The 21,384-nt window shown below is 40.8% G+C and overlaps 1 protein-coding gene across 6 annotated transcripts in view; it reads right to left on the bottom strand.

Annotated features, from left to right (window-relative positions):
• Positions 1-1,859: 1,859 nt before the first annotated feature.
• CCAP-R (Crustacean cardioactive peptide receptor) overlaps positions 1,860-21,384 on the bottom strand; it is a 41,923-nt gene continuing 22,398 nt past the window's right edge. For 4 of the 6 annotated variants that reach the window (XM_043420747.1, XM_043420765.1, XM_043420755.1 and 1 more), the window contains 6 exons: positions 15,266-15,401; positions 9,181-9,378; positions 8,093-8,187; positions 6,890-7,145; positions 5,717-5,897; positions 1,860-4,562 (listed from right to left, as the gene is read on the bottom strand). In XM_043420747.1, coding sequence (XP_043276682.1) covers positions 4,406-4,562; positions 5,717-5,897; positions 6,890-7,145; positions 8,093-8,187; positions 9,181-9,378; positions 15,266-15,401 — 1,023 coding nt within the window. In that variant the 3' untranslated portion in view covers positions 1,860-4,405. Of the gene's footprint in view, positions 4,563-5,716; positions 5,898-6,889; positions 7,146-8,092; positions 8,188-9,180; positions 9,379-15,265; positions 15,402-19,696; positions 20,558-21,384 lie in introns of those variants that run through there. The other 2 variants (XM_043420784.1, XM_043420774.1) reach the window with 2 other exon arrangements.

Here is a 21,384-nt window from a genome sequence, read left to right as displayed (position 1 = left end):
TTGCTAGAAAAATTTGCTATGTTTTGTAGCAGCGCTGTTCTATATCGCCATTCTATTACATTTCACCAAAGTGTATAGTAATTTTGATGCCGAAATTAGTTCTCTCAAATTTTACTACATACGACAGGCAAAATGTAGGTCTGGGGTCTTTCGCGAAATTTTAAAAATTGGTCAATTGGACTGGGCAAATTGCTTGAAATTTTACTATGTGCCACTAGTTAATTTTAATCTTTATATTCGCAACAAAAGAGCAAAATTCAATGCGGTAAAAAGAAAAATAGGAAACTATGCAATTTTTGGTATAGCACAGAGAAACGACTGCTATCTTATCTCCTAAATTTTCATCAAATCATTTCATTATTTACTATGTTTTTGATGAAAATTCACTCGGTGTTCATTTTTGATATAATACAGCGTGTTATTTACTATGAACTGTGGTAATGGTTCTCCAAACTTTTGCATTATTTGACACACGATTATTATTATAATATCGATGTGGTCCGACGTTACTATATAAAGACATAGTAACATTTGCTATAAAAGTCTCTCCGTGTGGAAATTCATCCTAGTAAATCGTGACTTCTGCAATACCACTATCCCAGAAACTTTTTCCTTGCTCACATCTGCGTCAGGTAATACCATTTCATTTCTCTCCTTCATTTTTCATTCGATATATATCGTTTGATTATCCATTCGAAAGCGACAAGGGTAACTGCACGATGCTGGGACACAAACAAGAAACTTTCGGAGATAACGAGCGTCGCGGAGAGATCAAATTTTCCGTTGATTTTACAAACAGATTCTATTCTCTTTCACGACGAAATTTTGATAAATTACGTCAGACTCGCTCCGTTGGAGCACCCTCAACGTTCTCTCCAACAATTATGCTAAAATGATTTTCAAAACTCTACGTACAAACGCGCTTTGTGATACCCGACGTTACGGCTATGCTCGCGTGTAGCTTGTGCACGTATGAGGGCGCACATCGCTTTGAGGAATAAAATTTGACGGAGTGCTTGAACAGCGCGCAGTACACCACAGAGGTCGTAACAGCATTTTAGATTGCGCGTGTCTTTGCCGTAAAAGGTTTGCGCACGTTCAACGCGACGTGTAATTCCAGCGACTTTCGCATTCGCAAAAATCCATCGGTACGACGGAATATGACATTAAATATGACAGTGAACAAAGTACGTATCGAGGGCAGCGATTTTGGCACCGAATTTGAGTTTTCATGATAATTGATCGTGTCAAGAATGCCCCGAATATAACGAAACTCATTTCTGCAAACGTTTCTGCAATTTTACTATTATACGTGTGTATTTCTTCTTTCATTGTACAAGTGCGAATCACACGCGATGCTCGCGGAAGCACCATATGGTGCTTTCTTTTTTCGATCTGTTGCTCCGAGTGACGATGCGAAAAAAGACCTACATAAAAAGTTTGAAAATATTCAAGAAGCGAAGAGAGCGCTTCGTTCTTTCTTTCGCCGTTTCCCTTCCGCCAAACTCGTTCTAAACTCGCGCTTCTTCTCTTCATCGTCTTTGAGAGATCCCCCACACGGCATCGAAGCACGTTGCATGCGGATCCATACCCGAGGCAAAAGAGCGTGAATAATGCACGAAGGGCGATGAGAAAAAAAAGCCAGATGGCCCATTTTTCCTTTTTCTTTCTCCTTTCTGCACCTTTTTTCAACTCGCCGGCGCTTTTACAAGGGACATTCATCACAGCATTTCTTTTTTATAACAAATTCATAAATGCATGCTCGTTAATCCCGAACGAAAATTCGCAGAATCCGCAACTGTTTCTTGTCGGAGTTTTGGCTTCGTTAGAAACTCCATTTTAGAAAAAAATTCAATCGCTTCAAGTTGCAAGCAACAGATAACGTCGGCGCTTCTGGATTTTTATTGATGAATATTTACAAATTGTTCCTCGAAGTGAATACCGTGTATTTACAAAAACCTCTCCAATATGGTTACAGCACAGTGATACATATAATTAATACACTCATCATAACGATGCTCGTTAATCGCGATCACGATACGTGTTTCAATCTATGTGTGCGCGCGGTTGGGAAACAAAATTTGATGAAAAAGTCGGAAATTATTCGGTTGAGTGCGGCAACTTTTCATAGGCAGCCCATTAAAAATTTTTCGTTCAATTTCTCCGCAGAATATCTCATATTTCAATATTCCAACGCGAGCTTCGTTTCGCCATAAGCATCCAAATATGCGCGATCTTTCGATAAATTTTTTTTCCTTGCTCGCAATATCAGCGTATGTAAAGGAACCTTTGCCCGTCGGATGATAAAATATATCAGAGTAAAATATAAAGACGTTGCCGCGTCTCTAGATATACCAGATCCTCGGGCCAGCGCACGCCAGAGTTGTCAATTTACTTTGTACCGAGACCGTACAGCGAGGCTCTTAATTCTTTATTACTCGATCTTTATAGTCCTTAGAAGAGTTCAGGAGGCTCCGACTCGGTGTTTAATTAAAATATACGCAAACGGACTCGGTTTCTGAATACAGCGAGAATAATAATGGAAAATTATAATTTGCCCTTCAGCGCTCGCACTACTCGTACTTCAAGCATTGGATGAGAAATTTTTTAACCGCTGCACAGATTCAACTGCTCCGGGGGGACGGCGACGGTGCATCGGACCACGTTTGCAAAGCTGACTTCCGCGCCTTTTGGAAAGCTGATTTTTTCAATTGATGAACCAAAGCACTCGTGCGACGGAAGGAAAATAAATGTTCGAACTTTCACTTTTATTTTTTTTTTACATTTTTTTCTATATTTGGAAATGCATTTCTGAAGGAGAAAGAAATTTTGACGGTGGATTTCCAAAGGATACTCATTCGTTATACGGAAGAATCAATTTGCCGCGTGTATAGATGAACAAAATTTCAAATGCCCGTGTTATTTTTGCGAGGCCTTCGCGAGTCATCATCGCTTCAATAAAAGTGCGCAGCGCGATTGCTGACGAGTTAACCCGCCGATAGTCGCGCTGTGAGATTTCCTCTCACATTTTTTTAAGGCGTAGGAAGCTGCAGTTGGAGGGGAGCGTGACAAATTCGCTGATCGTAAAAAAAAACGTCGATACAGTCGGATTAATTTCTTGGTACAAATTACCGTTGGATACAATCAAAATGTATTCATTTAGGACGAAAATGTGATCGCTGACACAAAGTATCGTTATCATAAAATATGAGAATATTTACACGTACATTCGATGCTCCGCGCCTCGATGTTGCACATCGGATTCATTTTTTTCACGTATCTTTTTAATCGGCCACGCTTCACTGATGTTTTATTCAGATATTCGTAGTACTGACTATCATACTTACGATTACAATATATTGAGAATGAAACACATTGAACGAGTAATCATCAATATTACAAGCGCCGATGAGTGTGCATGCTCGATACACTCGGTCGAGAGTCAGAGAACGAAAGTCCTCGACATTTTGACAAATAATTGAGAGGCTCGTGAGGGGGACTAATGAAAATGCATGAAATTTGAAATTTGCTGTTCGGTATTGCCTGGAATTGCCCGGGTCGACAACAACCACCGAAGTAGGAAGATTTTTATGTCAGCGCGTACTAGATTTAATCCCGTTTAGCGCCCGGTCGCTCGTTGGTCAATGGCGTCAAAAAACGAGGGAACGTAGAAGTTTGTTCGGGCAATTGCACGGGACTGCGCGCGCGGTCGTGGGATAAATTTTTGTACGACAAACATTTTCCTCAATTCGTTCGCCTGAAACATTCTTTTTTTTTCCAAGTAAGATCGGACGAAGGCGCGTAGCATTTTTCAATATTTTATTTACATTTTATTGATTTGGAATCGCGAATCGTAAAAGGTGAAAAGTCTAGATTTTCTGTTGGTTCGAGGTAAACCCCGCAAAGCCTCCCGCTCCTCTCCGCCCATGCCAACATCGACCCTCGCTATCCACCAGGAACGGTTCATAATAATGGGAATTCCGGCGAAATGCCGCGAGCGTTTCATCGGTACACGGGGATGAGCGCCAGTGTGTACTCCAACGTTATTGGGTGAATGAAATTCAGCGCGAGCTGTTCTTGTGTTCTTGTGTGACTAGTTAGGATTCCAAGTCTGTTAATACAGCGCCAGCTTTTGTTTGTCTTTCATACGAAATCCGAAGTAGAGCGAAGAGAATATCATGCTGCCATCGTAAATAAAGATTCTGATGAATACTTTGTGAAACAACTTATTATACGTTCAATATCTTAATCGATGATCGCGATCGGTAATATTGTTACGTTGGAAGAGAGGAACTGCTTCGATGTCTCGCGGGGACCGGCGAGGGAATGATCCCGCTCTGCTCGTCGTCGAATCGTTCGAGATTCAAGTTTCGCTGCTCGATCGGTATCGATTAAGGAATGTTTTTCACACGTGCGAAACCATAACTCGTTTTCTCGAGGACTGTCCAGTCATCGAAGTGGTCAAGGTCATCCTCGTGCTGTTGTTAACACCACCGGTGCCGAAGCAATGATGTGGATGCGAATGGCACCATCCCGAAATCCAGGAAACCGCCTGCATGTTCCTACCGATCGGCGGGTTTTCGAAAACCCAACAGACACAACACACGTTGTAGCGACGTATTTCAATTCTCAATAATGATTATTTATTATTTTTCTCGTTATAATCGAGTTGCCTAACAATTCTATCATTACATTTCATTCGAAACAAACGAATGAGAATATTGCAAGGATTAGCGGGAAGGGGAAGGGGGGGGGGGTCGAGCTTACGGGGGGAGGGGAGAATTCTATATTTACAGCACGTTGCAATGATATTCTTCTTCTTTAGATGCGTTTTTTTTTTCAAAATTGCTAAGAATATAGAATTTCGCTATTTTTTCGGTTTTTTATCGGTTCATATGGAAAGAAAATATACGAAAATGGAAAAAAAATTGGAATTTTCGATATAGACAATAATTACGATTTCCACATATTGGTGTACGGTCAAAAGATGGCGGGGCAAAATATCCTCGGACAAAATATTCTTGGGATAAAATATGCTTGGGTCGAAATATCCTAAAGACATAGTAATATTTTCGATTTGAAAATATCCTACATACTTGTAAATAAATTGAGTGTCTTGGATACTTTTATGTGTAATACTTATTATGAATAACAAAAATAATATACTTAGCAAATAATATTATAAAAATAATACTGTGTGTGTGCGCGCGCGCGCGTGTCTAATGAAAGTGTGTACAACAAATATATATATTAAAAAAAAATCATATAAGAAAATTATAGAAGATATTTTGACTCTGGAATATTGTGTCTCAGGATACGGACTTTCACAAGCGCGTTGACAATTTCGTTTCGCATTCATAAAGATTGATTGAAAAACGTCAAAAGTCAAATTCACGCCGCGCCTGGAGGCATTTTTATAGGAAACGTTTAACTATACGTTACGCTGTGAATAGCAGGGGAACGTTTATGTCAGCGTAGTGCAAGGTTATGACGAGCAAAGTTATTGTTACAGATTTTGAAGTGCTTTCACGCATTTGTATAGCTTAAAATGGGTTTTTTTCTCGTTTTTCATCAAGAGCAAGTGACTCGATGAAGCTTCGATCAAGGGATACGCGCACCGTTGAAATAAAATAAAACGTTGGGGAGCAGGAGGTGAAACGAAAAAGAAAAAAAAAGATACACGGAGACGATAAAAAGATTTTGGAGCAACACTCACCGTACGTTCTTGCAGAATTGAGTACTGAAGAGACAATAAATAATGGGATTCGCGGCTGAATTAAGCGGCGCGAGGCTCTGAATGAAAGTGGCAACCGCTATATTCGTCTGGGTGTTCGGTACGTGACCGTAGACCTGAAGAAGCGAAAATACGATGTACGGACTCCAGCAGAGAATGAAAACTGAAAGAAAAAACAAACCGAAAACACGAACGTGTGTCATTGAACATGCAAAGATAAATCTATCGGCGTAAGCACGCATAATTTCCTATGAGCGCAACACGAGCATCCGCGAAAGCAGCTTATTTTTATGCCCCAATGTACCGCAGCAACGGCCCAATCGAGAATGAACGGTATATCGGTATAGGTTTGTCAAATGGGAACAGATGGACGTCTTATAAACAATTTATAGTCGAACCGAGCAAGGTATATATGAAAAAATATTTTTTGATAGAAGACTGCTCCGCGAAGTGTATCTTCCCCTATAAATATCGAGTTGACTATTAATTTTCTCAGTCTGACGCGGCTATCGAGCAAGGTTATTCCCTATTATTTTATCGCGGTCCCAGTTTTTCTTAGCAAAAGCAGCTTGTTCCGTGTCAAAGTTTTCGCGATATCAGCAATAAATCTCCCGTTGCGCGCCCGCGCGGAATTCAATGTAGCTCAAAAAGAGAGGAGCGCGAAAGCGAAGCCGTCGCGGAGCAGGTCGTGTTCAAGGACTCGCTTACTCGGATCGCTCTGATTTTATGAATATTGCCCGGGGCAGACGGTTTGTACCGTGTCTGTACCATCCTCGGATTCTTATTCATCAACGAACAGTCGCTGAGCACATTTTGTTAAGCGAATTATTACGTGATTCACGAATGCATACGAATCTTTGTGTTTGATTTTTTTATTTATTTTTTCGTTCACGTTAATTCTTTATAGACGAGTCAAAAATTGAACCGTTCGTTGTCCTTAACTAAAGGATCTCATTTTCTCGCCGATTTAATAGAAACCTAATACCCGCATTGTTGTTCGATCTCTAAATTTACAAGAATGTTCAATTTTTCGAAACGATTTGCGACTGACTGAGAAGAAAATGCGCGGAATCAGGCGTGTCTGCGAGTACAATGAACGAACGAATGAATCCGAGCAGCAGCAGCAACGAAAGATACATTCTTATCGAAACTCACCGAAAACGATGACAAAGGTCATCTTGACAGTCTTAATTTTGGCTCTGGGTATGAGACCCCGCGAAGAGGCTCTCCTCGTGTCTCTCGTTGGACCATCCCGTAGTGCGCTGCTCTGCGTCCATATCGTCGCAACAATGACCATGTAGCAACCGCTGATTATTATGGTCGGTGCGATAAACAGCGTGAAGCTCACCAGGCTCATGTATATTCGCCATGAAATGGGGCTGCCAAGATCTATCCAGCATTGAACTTTGTCCTGAAAGAATTTACGTGCACTGGGAGTTTGTATTGATCGTTTCGTTTGTTGCTGTGCTTGTTGCCAAACCAGAACTATGACGGAGACAAATGAACGAGTTGATTTTTCGCTATGTTCAATGATTGGGTGACGAGCGTACACGGAGAGATTTTTATAGCAAAATTTACTATCTTTTTGTAGTAACGTCGGACCATATCGATATTATAATAATAATAATCGCTACGGAGTGTGTCAAATAGTGCAAAAGTTTGGGGAACCATTACCACAGTTCATAGTAAATAACACGCTGTATTATATATCAAAAATGAACACCGAGCGAATTTTCATCAAAAACATAGTAAATAATGAAATGATTTGATGAAAATTTAGGAGATAACATAGCAATCGTTTCTCTGTGCTATACCAAAAATTGCATAGTTTCCTATTTTTCTTTTTACCGCATTGAATTTTGCTCAATAACATAGCAAAATTCATGCGCCCACCAATTATAGAGGCGTTGCGAGTATAAACATTAAAATTAACTAGTGGCACATAGTAAAATTTCAAGCAATTTGCCCAGTCCAATTGACCAATTTTTAACATTTCGCCAAAGCCCCGAGTGACATTTGGATATCGATACATCGTTCGATGTAAGAAATGTGAAATGTAATAGAATGGCGATATAGAACAGCGCTGCTATAAAACATAGCAAATTTATCTAGCAAATTCATCCGAAATATTCGTATAAAAGTCTCTCCGTGTATGCACACTGAAAATAGAAGACTAAATGGATCCGCGAGTCATGTCAAATGAATTGTTTCGCACTTTTCATTTGAAAAAACTTTATGTTCGATGCTACTAGTGATTCTTACGACCGAACGACTTCGAACGACATTAGATTCGATTTATTTATGTACAAAACCTCTCGCGATTGATTCGACAACGATGAATTTACGTGATTGTCGTACCTGTATCAATTTTTCCTCGTACAGAAAAATAATGGGAATGCTGAAGAATATCGATAGTCCCCAAGCAGCTGCGACCAGAGCTCTCGCTCTCCACCCTTCAATCATAGTACGATTTTCTGCTTTTAATTGAAATTCAAGCGCAGACTTTTGTGGACTGGGGAATAAAGGTTGTTGGCAATTGTGGAAAAAAGGCCTCAAAGAGTCTCCATTTTTCGATATATCGCCGCTTCAACTACGCCGCCCGTAGCACGTATTTTTAAATGCACGCTTGCAAATATGAACGAGTTATCGAATTTCTTAAATATCATTCAAACATCACCCATGCAAATCGTTCGGGAGGATATGATTGTGCGGCGCGCGCCTGTGTACACCCTGCTGAGAGAAAAAATTGTGATGTATGCGTCCACCTGGTTGGACTGAAATTTGAACATGATTTTTTTGACTGTTTAGCTGCTGACGCGTGCTTTGCACTCGCTTCAATAAATTTTTTATTTAATCTGAACAGTGATACGTGTACAGAGACAAATATTTAATAAATGCTATGATTTTAGCCACGAAATAAAATATCCAGTGGTTTTAGAGTGTATCCAGAAAGTAATAAAAACGGAGAAGAATATGCTCGAGGCAAAATAATAAAAAAATTTAACCAAAATACAATGAAAAGTAAAACGATTTTCGATCCGTCGTTGCATCTCCGAAGACTCTTGACGCAGAATTGAGTCCGCGAAGTTTATAGGAAATCTCGAGCCAACTTTTTCCTCCGAATGAAAAAGTTGGACAACATTGAAAAACTCTCGTTTCGTAATAATGTCAAGTGTATTCTATTGGATATGAGAAGCGTATTTTATTTTTCGTTGTTTTGCACAAATCATAAAAACCATTTTTGATACAGGAAACGCGTCGTATACTACAGAATTTTGTAAATAACGTTTCATCTCTGAGCCCATCTTTGTTTCTTCGACGAATCGAGTTGCGCGATTTTTCCGAAGTTTGAAATATTTCTATAACGCGTTCGCAGTCGTCATTGCTCTCACATGGGATATAAAATAAATAAGAAAAAGAGAAACAAGTGTAGAGGAAAAACTCACAACTTCCAGAAAAACTCATGGGGCGAGTGATGGCGTCGTATCTGTCGATGGAGAGAGCAACGAGGACGTATGTCGAGCTGTACGTAACGACGACCTGAGAGAATCGTACGAGCTTGCAGGCGACATTACCAGCATGCCAGGCGACGGTTGTTCGCCAAACAATATCGGTCAGTACGGATATTAAACCGACCAGCAAATCTGTCGAAATAATATTCAAGCAGCTTGTTTTTATCAAGATTCAGTCACGATGCAATTGTCTTCTCGATCTAAAACAACACCAAACATTTGTATTTTCTTTAAGGTAGATCATGCTCCTAGGATCGTATTTATTTTTTAGCGGAATAAATTACAAGCTATATTAATTGAACGAGGATCCATCACTGACAGAACCTCAAATTTCATTCGTCCTTGGCTAAAATACTACAGTTTTTATATAAAAAATCGCTTAAGAAAGCGCAAAAGAAAAACACAAAAACACAAAAGGAAATGGACCAACAGAAAAGTGTTAATAAAAAGACAGAAGACTATGACAGGAATGGACCAACCCAAGAAAAAACAAAATGACAAAATAAGCAAATGTGAGATTACGAGTGCTCATTTAACCGAATTTCGTTCAATCGTTAACGTCATATAGGGGAGACCGGGGCAAAACGGGATACCTAAGGAAATATTGAACTTTTCAGGAATTTGAAAAACTCCGTCTATTTTTTACTCACAAAAACCAAGAAATGGACTGAATGTTTTTTCAATTTGAAAGAAAAAATTTCCGGGGTAATTTCCCTCAAAAGTTTGTGAAATTATTTTTTTGTAATTTTCATTCAATGCACCTTGGGTGCGTTTTCATTTGATAAAAGTTTGTATTCTTCATTCACCGAATCATGGATTCAGTGTTAAAGTTGTGCGGAGTGGGCACACGCGGCTGTTTCTTTTTTTTTCATTCAAATTTCATTCAATTTCACCGTACATTCGAGACATCTAGTCAAAATCGTCCGTAGAGCATTTTTTTCGAGGGGAAGTCCCCTTGGCCCCATAATTTTTTTTAACACAATATGAAAAATTACTGTGAAAAATAAATTTTTTAACACAGCAGTAGTTGACAGCACATATGTAAACCGACACATCTAGCTTAATTGCTCATGGTATCCACTTTGCCCCGCGTTTCCCTATATCTGTGATTACTCTCATAGACAGTAGTGGAAATAAAAAAAAACATGATGTTTTGGAAAAAATATATTTTTTGGTAATTTTCGGACAAATATAGAAGTAGAGAAAAAAAAGTCAAAAAAATTTCCCGAATTTTTCGGGTATCCCGTTTTGCCCCGGTCTCCCCTCCCTATATCTTTATTATCAGTAAGACAATCTTTTTCCCAGACCTTCATTATATACTTCATTGTTATCGTGTACTTTTTCATAAACTTCGTAAAAAGCGTTCATTCTTTTTACGCATAGTCTCTATACCCGGGTGTGTTTTTCTTTATATTCAAACACGTTTATCTAAATAACCAATAAGACGAACCTTTCAAAATTTGATATGCGCATCAGTCGCGACTAGCCATTGAAACTCTATGTAAATTTCAAAACTTTCTTAAGAAAATCGTTTCGTGCATGAACTACCTTAAACTACTTTTTCTAGTCGCCCGCCACTGAATCGAGTTCGATAAAAATTCAGGGCTCAATATAATACTCTTGGACGATATAATTTCAAGAATTCCGTCGCTGCAGGGTAAAAGCGAGAGTTACACACCGATCACGAAAAGGACATGGAATTACTTTGGCAGAGTGCCGAGTCATCCTCCGTCCGTATGTTCTCTTCATCGGTTTGTGAGATGTCGCGCATAGGAGAGGAACGCGACAGCGTCGAGACGCTGGGCAATTAAAACGTTTTTTTTTCGCATACCAGCTCTAGCGTAAGAAAAACATGCATTCATCGACGCTTGCTCCGGTCGATTGACCGAGCCAGTGGCAAAAAACAGTCTGCTGTATTTTTAACGAGCTGGCAAAAGGTGACTTTTAGCGTCTTGATATATTTTTTTTAATGTTGCGCACAATTCATTTTTATTAGTGGCAATAAATTTACGAGTGATTTCCCTCATCGTAGCTAGTACTGCGGCAGCGACGACCATCGATTCCACAGCAAAGAAAAAGCGACGATAAATTATAAGGTCACAAGGGTGAAAAATTTCGACAAAAAAAAAGAACAAATTCGGGACTTGTCGTTGGCATACAATAGGGAACGCGGAAAAGATAAAGCGGGGATACGCGCTGGTAGAATTCGTGTGTATGGCAAATTGGGCGCGCAGCGTGCATTTTATAGGTTTCCGGATACTAAGGACTGGTCCGGGTAATTCCATGGCTCGACCGATTCGAGGTGCGAGTGGAGAGACTAAGTTATTTGTATAAACAAAAACATCTGGTGGCTTCTGTTGCAATATGCTGCACCGCGCATTTGTCCAAGAGTTTCAATATACCAACGGATTTTCATTCTTCCTATAAACGATATGTTAATGCGGACTCTAGTTGTTTTGTATGAATAAGCAAAATCGGATAATAACGATATTGCGATAAGTTCAGCGTCTGCGTGACTATATATTCGCCTTTAAATGTACGGAGAACAGTAAAAATGAAAATTGGGTGTCTATAAACGTCACGTATGGGTGAAAATACTTGGTTTGGTTCGAACTGCGGTGGGCAGACTTTTTTACGAGTTTTCATCCCGAAACCGGTACAAGAAGCCGTGCATCATTCACCATTATACAAAACGATTCGGTTCAGGGAGTTTTCGAGGCTGCTGATTCCAATCCTGAACTTAACCCTCTCGGACCGTATGTTGCTTCTACGCAACACGCGCTTCCAGGCCCAATAAAACTGCATCGATCAGTGAGGTTGGGGTTCTAACTGCCTATTTCCATCAAGCAGGGTTAGATTACACCATAGATACTCCTAAACCAAAAGATAAACCGCTTTAACCCATAGAAATATCAATATGAAGTCGGCGTTTCATGTTGAGTTGGCGTTGTGTAAAAAGGTGCTTTAGTTAATCGCAAAAGAAAAGTGAGTACATATTTTTTTTCGTACTCCAAACGTTATTTCCTTTTAAAGGGAAGCTGATATTATGTATTTAAGGTAATCGGTGCTAGATTCATTCGTAAATTTTTCTCATTTTGCTCCCCAAGGACCTGGTGCTGCGCGTAGCGAACATTCAAAAATTCATATTTCCCAACAAAAAAACTGAAATGTCACAATGGATTCGCAAACTAGAAAGTATTTTGAGATAAAATTATAAAGGGAATCATTTTCCGTCAACGCGAAATAGGTCTCGGTCTGAGAGGGTTAATTGATGTAAAAAACTCTTCAATCGAAAAAGTATTCCATCGAAGCTTCTCAAAATTAAGGAAGATCATGCGTTACTTGTGATTCAAAAAGCAACTGAACGCTTCGTTTTTTCGATGATCAAAAAAACGACTAAAATTTATTCTCGCAATTATTAAAATTATTGCTTATTTGTTGAGATTGATAAATTTTTAATATAATGGCAGCGGTTTAAATACTTTCGTAGTTAAATCGTCAAGCAAAATGTGACAACAGCCATTTTCTATTAATATGCTTATGCATATCGATATTTTAAACCAGCTGGCTCATGGTGTTGTCAAACCTTCCACCATTTGTGTCGTTATTACAGGTTGATCTCAATTTTTCTTTTCCCATTCCCAAGCAATTTTCACCGGCAATAAGGATTTCTCAAGACGTCATTGATATCGAAAAACATTTTATTTTCTTATTCTCGTTTTTGGCTCTTCAAAGTTGGGAGGATCCTATCTCATTAAATCCGAATCGTCGCACAGGAAGTGTGCCTGCCATGAGAGCCTATACGTATAACCCTTTCAAAAAATGTGATTTTCGTTACTTGTTTTCTCGACAACTAGACGGTAGATCCTATAATAATTCCAGGAATAGATGCTCGCTGTATATTTCTATGATATTTCAGAATTTCAACTCTCAAAGTCGGAACCTTCGATTTCCAATAATATTCGAGTGAGCTTCCTTAATTGACATCGAAAGAAGGCACATCGAGGAGCATCAGGATTCCGAGCGACCTGAAAAATGTCGTTTTACGTTTCGTCAGAGTTTATATCGCATATAGACGCTCGAACGAAAATGGGCTCAAATCCGGAGATGAATCCAAGTTCACGAGGGTGTCTGACACGAGACCCGAAGAAAAAAGCGCGCTTATATGGACGCCGAGTATAAATAAGTACCCATACAGGCGAGTACACATCCGTTGGACCGTTACATTGGATTTGATGTTGTATTACCGCATATAAAAACAAGAAGCAAGAATGAGTTCTTCTTCTCGCCTGTATTTTATATCCGGCTGGTACTGCGCGGTGTGCGCCGTCTCGAGCTCGCTCTTCCCTTTTCACGAAAAGCCTCGAGTAACTTTCTCGTCCGCGGACAATGGTCTCTCTCCCGGTTCGCCTTGTCTAAGACTCTTTTATCACCCGAGTTCGTCCGTGAAAGCCACTCTCGTAAATATAGTCGGGCTCTTTTGGTGCGGAGCGAACACTAAATTGGGAGATACGAACTTGTTAAGAGCGACGCGGTTCGAGTATCTTACAGTAGCGAGGACAGTTTTCCGCGCGCGAGCATCCGATAAATCCATCGAGCTGAGAAATCCAACCGCCATTGTGTGTACTTAAAAAAATCCCAAGCTCGCCGTCGACAATAGAACCGAGGTGCGACACGAGTTGAATGTATTCTTACACAATATGATTCGGCCGGCAAGTAACTCGGCGGTGGCGGGCGACAACTCGCACCACCAACTTCCAACATTTATCTCGCATCACTTCTACGACTCGGTGTTCGCGCGACATTCTTTTTATAACGCGGCATCCTCCTTTATTGCGATTTACGATTTCTTGTAATTCAGTGAACAGACGATAAAAAACGAAGCGTCATATCATTATAGGACTGCAGAGTCCAAGAGAGGTAACAAGTGGACTCGCATAAAAATCGGCAGAATTTTGAAGATTCGGTGAGGAAAAAAAAAGCGAGGTGCGCGGATCCGAACGGCGTCTCATCGCCTCCTAATTCATATAGCTTCGGGCATATTCATCAAAGAAAATTTTCTCCTTCCGCATACATTGGTACTATCCGCGTGCGTTCGTTTTACTGCTGCACTTTATTTTTACGGAAGGATGAATTAGTATTTTCATTTTCCTTGGCGTAGAGCGTAGGACGCGGGCGGAGCGGTCGAGGCAACAGCAGGCGACTGACGCGATTATCGGCGTGGTGAGACACTCCCGACGAGCCAAGTGTCCCCGACTTACTTAACCGAAATCGTTTCCACCCAGACGGAGTCCACTGCTATACAGAGAGGATTCGAGCAGAGAAGAGATTTTCTCTCGTTCCCCCGTTGTAGATGAGAATCCTGCGGAATGGCTTGATTCCGAGTTTCCTTCGGAGGCACACACCAGTGAGAGAAACGCCACTAACAACAGTCCCCCGCTGTAATAAAATCCTACTCGGACTAGCTCCCCGTCCCAAGTACCTTTACGCGGTATATTTGTATACGCCGATCACGAGAAGCATTCCCTCCCCGCGTGCGATCTTCTCTCATAGTTTCGCATCGATTCTCAAGAGCTATTTTTTATTTCGGCCCGCGGGGTCCATCCCCTTTATCGAATAACTCGCATCAGGCTAGCGAACTCTTCTAAAAAAAATAGCGAAATCAGAACACGCGTACTCGTTGAACCCTGCTCGAAGAGATTTTTTCCACTTGTGCCAGCCCAGGAGCACGAGCCCAATCAAATTTGTTCCTCCCAGCTTTATGAGAGAAAAAGTCTAAATTAACCTGTCGACGTTGTCATCACGGAAATGACGTTACATCGTCGCCAGAGCGAATGCGATCACCCCTGAGAATGACTCGCACGAACGGGATAAAACGACATGTTCTTTGTCCAAGATAATTGAGCCTGATAGTTACCTGTAATGGATGAGGCTGCGCGAGCATAAAAGTTGGCGAGCTCGCCATGTGAAGCAACAACGGAAGGGTGCGCGAATAAATGCGACGGAGGAAAAGACATACCTGCGAGTGCCAGCTGCTTGATGAAAAAATCCATCCGAGACTTGCGTCTCTTACCGAGAAGAAGCCCAGCGAGAACGGCCGTGTTACCGGCTACAATGACAGCGAAGAGGAGCCAAAGAACGGTAAATTGTTCCGTCTGAAACGAAATAAGAGGAGAAGAAGGAATTAAGTATACGCGTGCATTGTACCTGACTCGAGGCTGCGAGTTCAAAACGCATGGACACTTGTTCTTCGTAGAATTAAAAAAAAAACATGTAAATTTTGACGCAAATATCGACCTTTTGTTTGAACGTTGCTTTATCAAAGCTAGGCGACTTTTAACGATGCGAATTTGATACTTCATATTTGATTCCATCATCGAGATTCAATGTCACTTTGAATCATTTTGCAAGTTATTGATGCGCCATAACGCTGTTAAGAGGATGGATCAGTCGGTATATCGCAACCATGAGTGCGAGAGAGATAGTTGCAAATTTCGAAATCGAAATTCTTTGACAATGTTTGACCGATTAAAAAAAGGCTCTGTCAGTCGATTTTTGCCATCGTTCCGCGTAGGCTGACAGAGCCTTTTTTTAATCGATCAAACTGTGTCAAAGAATTTCGATTTCGAAAATTCCAAGTGAGGTTAGTCGACTGATCCATACTCTTAATACGCGAGCAATAAATGCGTTTAAGAGTATGGATCAGTCAACTAGCCTCACTTGGAATTTTCGAATTCGAAATTCTTCGACACAGTTCGACCGATTAAAAAAAGGTTCTGTCAGCTGACTTTTGCCATCACCCTGCGCAGGCTGACAGAGCCTTTTTTTAATCGGTCAAACTGTGCTGTTGAAATTCGATTTCGAAATTTGCAGCTATCTCTCTCACACTCACGGTTGCGATATACCGACTGATCCATCCTCTTTTAAAAATATTAAGAATTTAAAAATGATAAGAATTTCGTAAAAATTTGGTAAATGTATTCTTTCAAAATATATAAGACGATATAAATTTTTTTAGATTTTTCTACCACATAGCTCTCGAGTAATTGAACACTAAAGTCCACGCGTATAAGCATCGTGCCATCGTGCATAAGAACTCGGATTTAACGCTCAATTATGCGATAACCATGTGGTAAAAAAATTTGAAAAAAATTGCACTTGTATACTTGATGTCAAAGAATGTTATCACCAAATTTTATCAAATTCTGATTATTTTGATTTCGTGATCCACCCTCCTTAACTTTGAATCGAGGGTGACGAGGGTACGCCTGTAGAGAATGCTGGTGACTACTTATGAGAAGCTAAAAACATCACTACTCGAAGGACTTTAAGTACTTGTTTGACGGAACTTCCTCGCACTGGTTCATATATGGTTCGAATCGTTTGAACAAGAAGATATTGCCCTCGACGCGAATGCAGAAGGAACGTGCAGTGTGTTGTCTGTAAATTGCGCATTGCTTCCAGGTACGCGTTAGAGCGCTAACATTCGAGCAATTTGTCAGGAAATTGTATCGACCGAACGACTTTTCATTTGAGAGAAGAGTCCGAAATACCGGAAAACTTTTACCCAATTTACAAATGGATAATTCCTCTTGAATTCATTGAGAATTAAAAACAAGCATAAGCCTCTTTTTCTCCCGAGTACTTCATTACTTTTGGCAACAAGAGTCTTCGGCGCTATACAGTAAATTTGGTGTTGACTATGAACCCGTTCGAATTAATCTATGCGATGCAGCGCCGGTTATTATTACCGCGATGATGAGCAGCCCGCGCCGTATACGAGTAACAAGAAATCGGGGCGTTCCTTAATTGTCGCGGTGAGCTATAAATCAAGCGTGGTATGGGATCGACTTTCAGAGGTTCACAACCGCGCGATTATGTCGCTGCTCCCGCCGCGGTAATCGCAGGAATTCCGCTATGGATATAGATCCAATTCGATGTTCCCGAACACGTATACATATATTCAATAAATGACGATAATTCATTATTGAATAAAACCTTTGGAATGGTACTTTTATGAACGAATTGAGCAGATCGTAGAAAAAACACGGGGTTTAATGTTTCTGGAAAATTTTACTCGAGGTATTTTGAGGAACCCCAACAACCCTAGTATTCCCATACTATGGGTCAAAAGAATTTGGGATTTTATTGCGTCAAGTGATGAATTATTGTTAAGCCCACACTGGTGCAAATTTGCACCCACAAAAATTTCGAGTGTCTAGAACTTCAGAATTCCTTTCTTTAATTTGGCTATTTTTCTATAATAAAACTTGTTTTTCGATAATTTTTTTAATGATCGTAATCGATTACTAAGCCATTGTTACCCCTTAAAAGTTTCGTTATAAGATTGATCCCATATATTCGTGGATGAAACGAAAAGTTTTGAAAAGTCGAAGTGCAAATTTGCACCAGTGTATGAGTGTGTGACCTCAAGAAATTACCTCAAACTTCAGACCTCTACAATAGAGCCGCGTGAATAAAGTCGATAACAGAAGCGACCACACTCGTCTCATGATCGTTTTATCTTGTTTCAAACATTATTTTTCATTCCGACAAACTCCAGCTCCATTATTTTTATTGACTGGTGTCATTTTTCGAAGGATGCCTGATGTGTGAACGGAGATGCGGAAAAAGATGAAAAAGGTGTTTGACCGATGTACTGAATTCACGAAGAGTTTGCAAAGGAATCGAAGGATGCCTGATATGTGAACGGAGATGCGGAAAAAGATGAAAAAGGTGTTTGAGCGATGTACTGAATTCACGAAGAGTTTGCAAAGAAATTCGTAATTATTTAATAAGCGACGTTTAAAAGGGTATAAGTAATAAGAAGTGCGACGGAGATTTTTCAAAGTCGAGTCCGGCGAGAGTTACCACGCGTTGAAGCGCCCCGGTAGAAAATTGAATTATATTCAAAGTATGCGCGAGTTGAATTAAGATGAGACGGAATGACAATAAAATAATGGAATTTCATTGACGCCGATAAACTCGGCCGTAAATCGAGAGAACGCGCGTTAATGAAACTCGTAATCAACGAAACCTGAAGATACGTAGAATGAATATTTCCGACAAACAGGTAGTTTATTAGCATGTGTATCGTGAGAAATCCCGTACGAAATAGATAGATTTTATTAACCGGCGCGAGAGCACGAAGAAGAGATCACACACGAGAGATCGAAGAAATTATTACTTTTTTAAAAAAACTGGAGTGAACTATTTTCGGGGAGCATCATGATCATGGGACGAGACGCCGCCTCGTATTACTAATTACTGCCTGGATGGCAAATTGTCTGAATTACTAATCTTCTGCTTCTCGAGATTGGCAATTGAAATTTATGTCCTCCTCGTGTTATGCGCGTTCGAAAACCTCCCATTTCATAAAAGCCAGCTGAATTCACTCGCCGTGGTGCGTTGCGGGAGACTCGAGCTGCGAAACTCCTTGGAAGCAACTTAAACACACCTATCGAGTTACCTAATTTTTGCTCACCACCCGCACGCCTCCTTCCGCGTAGCTGTTAGACTCGTTGGGTCTAATTATATATAGACGCGTCAAAGTGGATCCGCGCGATATCGAAAGAATCCTTATCCCCTCGAATGCCCGGGAAGAGCAGCCAGAGCAGTACAATTTCGCAATGTGAAAAAGGAAATAAATTTTTTGCGCTTTTTCACGGCTTCTTGAAAGTCTATCGTGTTGCAGTCACCGTTAAAATCATGCATTTTCGTTCGACTTTCTCAGCATCGTTGGTCCGCGAGCAATCTGCTCGAAGTGACACGGCTTTTTTCCTTCATTTTACGATTTCATGTTTACCGGTGCTCCTCTTGTATTTCCCCGTTCGCAAATATACCGGAAATGAACGAGTTTACAGATTTTACGGTAGAAAATGATTCACATGGACCGTCGATGATGGCATACCGTCGAAATATGCTCACGCGTATTTATCTACTTGTTTCTACACAGCCACAAAAATAGAGTCTTCTCTATATATCGAGCGGGTTTACCGATGCGGCAAAAATGAGAATATGGCTCGGTTACGAGCGTGCCGAATACCGCAGTCAGTTACCACGTGTCAATTAACACATTCAACTTTTTTACATTTTATGTTATAGTGCGTCGTCGAATAACCGATCAATATAATAAACGGAATCTTATTCATCAATCCGACACCGTAGCTCCGTGTTATAATTGTTCGACAGTTCATAGGTGTCCCCTGAGGAAGGAATTCAAGATTTCTTGCCGATTTAACGAGGGCAAGAAAATGTTTGAAATAGCAAGATAAGACGCATGGACAAATGCTGCGGAGACAACTAGGAGCAGACACCTCGAGCGTTCAACCGGATCGTAAATCGAGTACGTGCTCTACCTTCCGAGCTGCTTTCGCGAGGAACGCGGGACGGAGACGCGACGAGCGAGCAAAAGAAATCAATCAAATAGCGATCGTGCGTTACTGCGTACCGGGCACTTCATGCTGAATCAGCCAGTGAAAAATCCTTCTTCTTGAACTCGGAAAGAGCCGGCACCGCGGCATTCTTTCCGCCATTTTTTTCCTCAATTTGAATTTTTATTGCGATTTGGTTCGCAGCGTGCTCCATTTTCATATGCAAATCTTCGTGAAGAGTTGGAGCGACCACCGGTCGCTTCGCACGTGCCTGCAGGTCTTACGTGCTCGTGTTCCTCGAACCCGGAGGCTCAACTCCAACTTAATTCGCCAAAATACTCGAACGCGACGATTTTTTCCGAGCTCGATGTCTTACTGTACCAATTTTTTTCTTGTACGGAGCTTACGAGGACGAAAAAAAAGGACTTTGAAGGGACGAAATGCGGATGCAGGGCGCGGTGGTGTATCCGATAAATCATCGAGCAGAATAGACGCAAGCCGGTGTCACGTTCGTGTCGATAGATGTTTCTTTTTTTTTCTTTTTAAACGATAACGTCATAAGTTTATCATTCGAAAGATTGCCGTTGGTCGTGGTTCGTGTGGAATTGTGCCTCCGAGCATTTTAACGATCATACGCGATAGATTTGAACGTGCCAGCTAAGAGCAGTCTGCTTTTATATGCATGCAATATCGCAGTAGCAAATGCACATTTATATCTCACTGAAGCTATCACTTCCATCCAACGTTGACCGCGGTAGATTAAAACTTGAGGAGAAACTTGCTCCAAATGACAATGTCACTTAAAATATGATAGGCTCAAAAGTGTCGTTTGTTTTCTATTTGAGATTCAAGCTGCGCTGAAACGTGTTCGAACAAACGCTTCGAAGCAACCCGCGCAACGGCGAGACCGAAAAGAAAGGAAGCTTCTCCGTGACTGCACCTCGCGGGAGCGAGGCTATTAGGCGAGAGCTTCACTCCCACCTTCCCCCGTATGAGTTTGTACTCGCGAATGAAGCATCGTTAATGAGCCGTGGAACGGGGGATAGAATGAAAAATCTACCACTTATCGCGCTAATATATTTGAAACTAGAATATCACGGTAGGATGACCCAGCTCTGCCTCAAGCTTTCTTCCTCTCATAATATTTCGAGACAACGATACAAAAGCTGCGCAAAAATGTATAATATTTACAATATCTACGGAAATATGGTTCATGGAATTATCCAAGACTGGCAGAATTGATAACTGTCAAATTGCTCGACTAATAGCCAAAAATAAAATTTCTCGGTATATATAGAAATAATGTAGAAAACAAATGATATTGTAACAGATTGCTCTATTTTCTATCCCTCGAAAGTGCAGTGGTTTTTCTAGACATTGTCAGCTCCATGGCTCGCTGCAAGCTCTCGGGCTAATGCCATATCAAAGACAAAATTGACGGCATATACAACTCTGGAGTTACGCATATATCGCCGTACATGCCTCACCATGAGCAAAGCACGCGAGTGTTCCGTCGAGTTCCTCGACTGTAAACTTCCACTTGATAGCATTCCTGTACACCAAAGCAAGGAATATGGGATTTTTTACGTTGAACGAAGTGAAAAAAGCAGAGACGCAACGGCGAGCGATACACCGGGGCACTTTCGTATAGGATGGATTATAGGGGAACATGGGGCAAAGTGGCCACCCACTTTTTTGGGGCATTTTTGAATTCTGGGGCAAAGTGGCCACTCACGCAATTCCGATTTCTGGCGGGGCACAGGAT

Source organism: Venturia canescens, chromosome 1, assembly GCF_019457755.1.
Source record: "Venturia canescens isolate UGA chromosome 1, ASM1945775v1, whole genome shotgun sequence".
In the NCBI taxonomy this organism is placed as follows: Eukaryota; Metazoa; Arthropoda; class Insecta; order Hymenoptera; family Ichneumonidae; genus Venturia; species Venturia canescens.
The sequence above is the reverse complement of the archived record's forward strand: the minus strand, read 5'-3'. Positions and strand labels throughout refer to the sequence as shown.